General features: G+C 39.1%; 1 protein-coding gene across 1 annotated transcript; it reads left to right on the forward strand.

Annotated features, from left to right (window-relative positions):
- Window positions 1-1,371: 1,371 nt before the first annotated feature.
- LOC144613039 (olfactory receptor 10G9-like) lies at window positions 1,372-2,301 on the forward strand. Its single transcript, XM_078433931.2, has one exon. The coding sequence runs from the start codon at window positions 1,372-1,374 to the stop codon at window positions 2,299-2,301; it is 930 nt and encodes a 309-aa protein (XP_078290057.2).
- Window positions 2,302-7,318: the final 5,017 nt, after the last annotated feature.

Below are 7,318 nucleotides of genomic sequence, written 5' to 3' on the forward strand. Positions count from 1 at the left end.
CACAGTCAATAAAGGGCTTTCTCTGTAAACCTTAGCATTACAACTCTGAGTTGAAACAATAGAAAATTCTGTTTTTATCATATACACCAAAATAGAAACACATTACTGACATGACTGTATATACCAGAAGCACCTTAGAAATCAGTAAAGATTTCTATCTTTTCTACCAGAGAGGCCCAGGTGTCCAACCAGATTTCTCTTCCTTTCTTCATGACTATTTGTTTTCTCTTTGAATATATAATTTGGAAGACCTTCAGATCATGAAAGAAGAAAGAAAGAAAGAAAGAAAGAAAGAAAGAAAGAAAGAAAGAAGAAGGAAGGGAGGGAGGAATAAAGGGGAAGGAAGGAAGGAAGGAAGGAAGGAAGGAAGGAAGGAAGGAAAGAAGGAAGGAACTTACAGTCTGAGCCCTGGAATAATAGAAATCCTAGAAATAATAAAAATGATTTCAGACTACATATTTTCCTTTATTTTTCAAAGAGCATTGGTGTCTGTTTTATAGTGAGTATCAACGTTCAGTTCTGGAACTCAAACCTCAAACATGCCATTTGGTCCTTCTAAGTAAGCAGATCTAATTCTTCATGGAAGCTCAAAATATATTCTGAGATGACTTGATTACAATTCAGAAGGAGGATGATTGATTGCCTAGAGGGAGATATAATAAAAATTTATAAATAGAAATAAATATAGGATAAGAGGAGGTGAGGAAAGTGATAGTACTCTGACCATTACTGACTGAATTAGTTCGGTGTCAGATTTCACATAGGATGAGGAGAGTATGATCATGGTTTACTGTAGGACAGATGAACTGGTTCACTGAGATGCTAAATCCTAGGAGTTCTTCCCTAACACATCAGCTGGCTGCTGACCAGGGAATTTTAGGAAGGCAGCTTTCTCAGCCATTATGGATGAAGCTTTCTTTATAAATGTATATTTATAGTGGAAATTCTCTGATGATCAAAGAGACTGAATCTGTATATATGGCAGTGTGTGGTTGTGTGTGTGTGTATTTTGCGGGGGGTGTGGGGTAGGGGGATGGTTAGAGAGAAAAAAAGAAAGAGAGATGCTTGTGTCAAAGCTCATCCATGGGAGAGCGTGCCAAAGTTGCTGGTTTGGGTATAACTTTTCTAATTCTACAGAAAACAATACCCAATTTACCCCTCTTCTCTATTTGGTTGATTTGGGTAAAGCAATAAGGAAGTGGATAACCCCCCTCAAAGCCCCACGTAAAGCAAAAATGTCATGTAACATTTACATGACAATTTACATCTTGCGTTTCCATTCAGTGAAAACAAAGTTGTCACAATATGATCTCAGTAAATGTTGAACTTTCTTTGCTTTTGGTAGGGACAGAGCTCCATATATGAGAAGAAATGAGAAACATGAGCGTAGTGACAACGTTCATCCTCACGGGTCTTCCCCATGCACCAGCACTGGACATCCCCCTCTTCGGAATCTTCTTGGTGATTTATGTACTCACTGTGATGGGGAACCTCCTCATCCTGCTGGTGATCACGGTGGATTCCCACCTCCACACTCCCATGTACTATTTCCTGGCCAACTTGTCCTTCATCGACATGTGGTTCTCCACCGTCACGGTGCCCAAAATGCTGATGCCCTTGGTCTCCCCGGGAGGCGGGGCCATCTCCTTTCACAGCTGTGTGGCCCAGCTCTACTCCTTTCACTTCCTGGGGAGCACCGAGTGTTTCCTCTACACAGTCATGTCCTACGACCGCTACCTGGCCATCAGTTGGCCGCTCAGGTATGCCAGCCTGATGCGTGGGAGAGCGTGTGCCCTCCTGGCCACCACCACGTGGCTCAGCGGCTCTCTGCACTCTGCCGTCCAGACCACACTGACCTTCCGCTTGCCCTACTGTGGGCCCAGCCAGATCCAGCATTATTTCTGTGACGTACCTCCTATCCTCAGACTGGCCTGTGCAGACACGTCCACGAACGAGATGGTGATCTTTGTCAACATCGGGGTAGTGGCCTTGAGCTGCTTTCTCTTGATAGTGCTGTCCTATGTGTCCATTGTCTGTTCCATCCTGAAGATCCGCACCTCCGAGGGGAGATGCAGAGCCTTTCAGACCTGTACCTCCCACTGCATTGTGGTCCTTTGTTTCTTTGTTCCCTGTGTTTTTGTTTACCTGAGGCCAGGCTCCAAGGATGCTGTGGACGGGATTGTGGCAGTTTTCTACACTGTGCTGACTCCCCTTCTAAACCCTGTGGTGTACACCCTGAGGAACAAGGAAGTGAAGAAAGCTCTGTTCAAGGTGAGAAGTAAGTCAGTATTCACCGAATAATGAAGAAAGGCCACATATGACTGGCTCCTTTTTTATTTATTTTTTAATATTTATGTATTTATTTTGAAAGAGAGAGAGAGAGAGCATGCACGCAGGAGAGGAGCAGAGAGGGAGAGAGAGAATCCCAAGCAAGCTTCATACTGTCAGTGCAGAGCCCGAACAGTGAGATCGTGACCTAAGCCCAATGAAGAGTCCGTCGCTTAACTGGTGCCCCAGGTGCCCCCTTTTTTATTTATTTAGAATTAAATTAAACCACCAACATGAACATTACACTTGTAAGGACTATTTCAATTATTCGATCTTAATTTTTTAATTAAAATTTAATGCAGTTTAATATTTCTTTCTACATTATTTGCCAGAATCCCAGTATAAACAGCCATTTAATGATGATAATCTGGCAGGAAGGATGATTGCCTATTCTTCTCTTTTATGTTCTACAAAGTAGATTGTCAGAAAAGTAGTTTACTTCCATCCCCTGTACAAATATTTTCCAGAATTGCTCTCCAGGATAATTCACTTACATTTTATTTTGTGCAATTTAAATCAAAGCTTACTAAAGATCCCTTTTTTCCATTTTTAAACCTTTATATTGAAAAATAATCACATATAATATTTCCAATTCATTAATATAGTACATATATGATGAAATTTTTACATTACAAAAGATCACACCAAAAATACTGAATTCTTAATAATGGCTTTATTTATATTTATGAGTTAACTAAAACTGTATAACTCTTTAATTTTTTCACTTTGAGTGATTTTTTAAAGTAAATATTTGTCTACTTATGCAATCCATGCACTATTTGTACTGAATCGGTCATGGATACAACTACTTAGATTTTTGCTCTGTATTTACGGAGTTACTGTCTTTTCTCTTAAATGCAAAGCTTCTATTTTTAGCAATCTTAAAATTATTTCTGTGAGTAAACAAGGGACAGATAACAAATATGTGAAAAATAAGAAAATAATCTTAGAGACACAAGGATGCTACCAAAGAATATTGAGAGTACCTCACAATTTTAAAAGCAGACCCTAGGTGGTACTTCCCATGTAATTATATTGTCTTTAGTTCACATTTGTTTGACTTAAAGTGTAAAATGGACTTTGGACACCATCTGGGAGCTAAGACTTGAGCCATGAAACTTGAAAGCAGTCATTCAAATATACACCTCAATTGATAGCATAAATCAATTTTTCAGAAAATAAATCCTTCATTCAAATGTCACATGAATCCTGTTAATGCCAACACTGCCTGGCATACCAAGAAGGGAAGAAGAGAAAACTGATCGGCAGCTGTTAGAACTAGGGATCACTTCTGAGACTCCTCAGACTTGGGGCACCTGTCTTCCAGAGACGCTTTAGCAAGACAACCCATCTGTGCTCATTTGTATATCTGGTTCTAAATAAGCTCCACATCTATGATGAGAAGAAAACCATACTATCTATAAAGACATGACCTATATAAACCAATGCAAGAGGTTAATTACTAGTGTTTATTCCAATAAACCAGACTGATATGGCCTATTCTACAGCCCTACTAAATTTGCAAAGGAGAAAACTGACGACGAGTTAGATCAAAATTCCTTAGCCACTGGGTTCACTTGGATGCTTTCCAGTTTCTTATAATGTCTTACTATTTTACTTAACTCACAACAGCACAAATGTTATAGGACATTTACTGAGCATTATGTGTGTCTGTATTGATGAAGGTCATCATCCAGTGAGAGAGAAAAACAAGTGTAGTATCATCCAGGGAACAGTGTACTAAATATAATGGGTGTTTAAGGAAAGACCCATTAATAGTTTTCACTTGGAAATATGACAAAAGATTTAAAATCCCTTTTTTTTTTATTTTTTAAAAATTTTTTTAACGTTTATTTATTTTTGAGACAGAGAGAGACAGAGCATGAACAGGGGAGGGGCAGAGAGAGAGGGAGACACAGAATCTGAAACAGGCTCCAGGCTCTGAGCTGTCAGCACAAAGCCCGACGCGGGGCTCGAACCCACGGACTGCGAGATCATGACCTGAGCCGAAGTCGGCCGCTTAACCGACTGAGCCACCCAGGCGCCCCGAAAGATTTAAAATTCTATAATGTGTAGTAAACACAAGCATGTTGAAAGTGATTTAAATTTTTAATGATTTATAAGATAAATATCAGCATCATTTTTTAGCTGAAATTGTTATTGAAATAATTGTAGAATCACATAAGTTGTATGAAATAATATGAAGAGATCTGTTGTATAACTTTGCTCAGTTTCCCCCAATGGCAACAATGTGTAAAACTACAGCATAGTATCACAACCAGATACTGACATTGATTTAATCCACAGATCTCATTCGCATTTTCCCAGTTTCATTTGTACGTGTGTCTGTGTGTGTGAGTAGATGTGTGCTAATAGCATACAATTATAACACCTGAGTAGTTTTGAGTGTCTACGACCACAGTAAAGATACTGAACAGTTCCAAGACTGTAAGGATGTCTCATGTGAGGAATTTTAGCTAATATAAAAATTGACCACTGAATAAAGTTACCAAATGTTAGTAGTTTAATGGTTAGAGGGTTGGGTAAAACAAATTAAAAAAAAACTTTTTTATGTTCTTTTTTCTCTTTCCTGCTTGAATCTACCTACTTATCCATTCAATATATAAATATGTGTTAAGTGGCAATTGTGTGCTATGTTCCACGAGCACCAAGATTAGATAGACACAGACCTCCTTTTCAAGGAGCTTATAGTCCCAATATAAGAGAATCATGGGTGGGGGGGCGGGAGGTGTCTGGGTGGGTCAGTTGGTTAAGCGTCCAACTCTTGGTTTCGACTGAGGTAATGATCTCACAGTTTGTGAGTTCAAGCCTCCCATTGGGCCCTGTGCTGATGGTGTGGAGCCTGCTTAGGATTCTCTCTCTCTCCCTCTCTCTCTATGCCCCTCCCTTGCTCTCTCTCAAAATAAATAAATAAATAAACTTTAAAAAATAATAAACTAAAAGAAGCATAGGGGCATAAGAAGAGGCGTCAGAAAATTTAGACAAAGTCATTTAGAGGAACTCATACACAACCTAGGAAAAAGGAATTTTCATTTTGCAAATTTTGGAAAGGTATTGAAATACAACAGATGTAACAGTAATGTGATAGCATTTACACTTAGAGATTATAATTAGTAGCAACATGGAAGATAGTTTGCAGGAAGGCAGGCTTTAGGGGAGAAGGATCAACTAAAGAGGCTTTTCAACTGTATCTCAGAAAAGAAAGAAAAACACACTCATGACAACCCAGGTCAGGCAGAAGCAGCAGGGATCGAGAGTGGTGCGGTGGATGGCAAATGGTAACTAATTGCGTGAGGAGGTCAAGTCGATGGAGAAGTTAGGATGCTTTGGAAGTTGTGACATAACACAGTAGAGGAAGTAATAAAAGTGCGTTCTGAGGGTAGAATGAAAAAGTCTAATTTTGGAAGTATTTGGGTTAAGTACCTGACGAAGTTTCAGGTAAAAGTATCTGGTTGACAGTGTAGTTGAAGGTAAAGCCTACAAGGTTAAGTAAGTAGAAGGTTGTTCACTACATTCTGTGGTTTGTGCTGGCCTTAAACATCCATTCCCTATACGTGGAGAAGGAACCGCCTCCCATTCAATGGGCAACATAAGGAGGGGCCAGATCAGGAAAGGGTAACCTCCACCTTTCTTACTTTTCCAAAGCAAACCCAAGAAAGTTAGCCTGGGAGATCTGTACAAATCTGTTGTTGAAGCTTACAGAGTTATCTCACACAATAATACCCAAAGACCTTTATAGAGATTGTAAATTTAAAGAGAACTGGAGATAGTACTTACAAGAGCAGCTGCTTCTTGATGGCATGGTCCTGGGAGATACCAGAGGATAAAGGGCCAAACTGTGTTCTTCCAGTTCCCAAATGCTATTGAACTATTCCGCTATGGAAATTACATTTACATCGCACCAAGAGCATATTTGAAGGAGATTAGAAAGAAATGAAGTCCAAAGCTGTAATTTGAATCATGAAGGGGGAGCTGGAAGGTTTGTGGGATGAAGGTGCACATAGTAGGCACATAGTGCACATAGTAGCCACAGAAACATACAACCTGTGTGTTTAAAGGTATAGTGATAAGCATTGTAAATCATAGTAATCTAGAGTGTGCACAATTGGCATAAGTATTGACATGCAAATCAACGGAGAAGAAAAGGACTCCAGACCCATACATATCACTCAGTTGATTTTTTTAAACACTTTTTAATTTAAATTCTAGGTAGTTAATATACAATGCAATATTGATTTCAGGAGTAGAATTCAGTGATTCATCACTTACGTACAGCACCCAGCGCTCATCACATCAAGTGCCCTCCTTAATACCCATCATTCATCTAGCCCATCTCCCACCCACCTCCCTCCACCAACCCCCAGTTTGTTCTCTATCATTAAGAGTCTCTTGTGGTTTATTTCCCTCTTTTCTTTTCCCCCCACCTTTCCCACATGTTCATCTGTTTTGTTTCTTAAATTTCACATATGAGCAAAATCATATAGTATCTATCTTTCTCTGATTGATTTATTTTGCTTATTATGATACATTCCAGATCCATCCACATTGTTACAAATGGCAAGATTCCATTCATTCTTTTTTGATGGCTGAGTAATAGTCCAGTAATATTCCATTGTGTGTGTGTGTGTGTGTGTGTGTGTATATATATATATATATATATACATATATATATATGTATATATATGTATATATGTATATACACCACATCTCCTTTTCCATTCATCATTTGATGGACATTTAGGCTCTTTCCATAGTTTGGCTATTGTTGATAATGCTGCTATAAACATTGGAGTGCATGTGCCCCTTCAAATCTGTATTTTTGTATCCTTCAGATAAATTCCTAGTAGTGCAATTGCTGGGTCATAGGGTGGTTCTAATTTTAGTTTTTTTGAGGAACCTCCATACTGTTCTTCAGAGTGGCTGCACCAGTTTGCATTCCCACCAACAGTGCAAGACATTCTCCTTTCTC

Source organism: Panthera onca, chromosome D1 (assembly GCF_046562875.1).
Source record: "Panthera onca isolate mPanOnc1 chromosome D1, mPanOnc1 haplotype 2, whole genome shotgun sequence".
In the NCBI taxonomy this organism is placed as follows: Eukaryota; Metazoa; Chordata; class Mammalia; order Carnivora; family Felidae; genus Panthera; species Panthera onca.

What these genes read in the sequence shown, in the direction of transcription:
- LOC144613039 (XM_078433931.2), top strand. Translation starts at nt 1,372, where the DNA reads ATGAGAAACATGAGCGTAGTGACAACGTTCATCCTCACGGGTCTTCCC.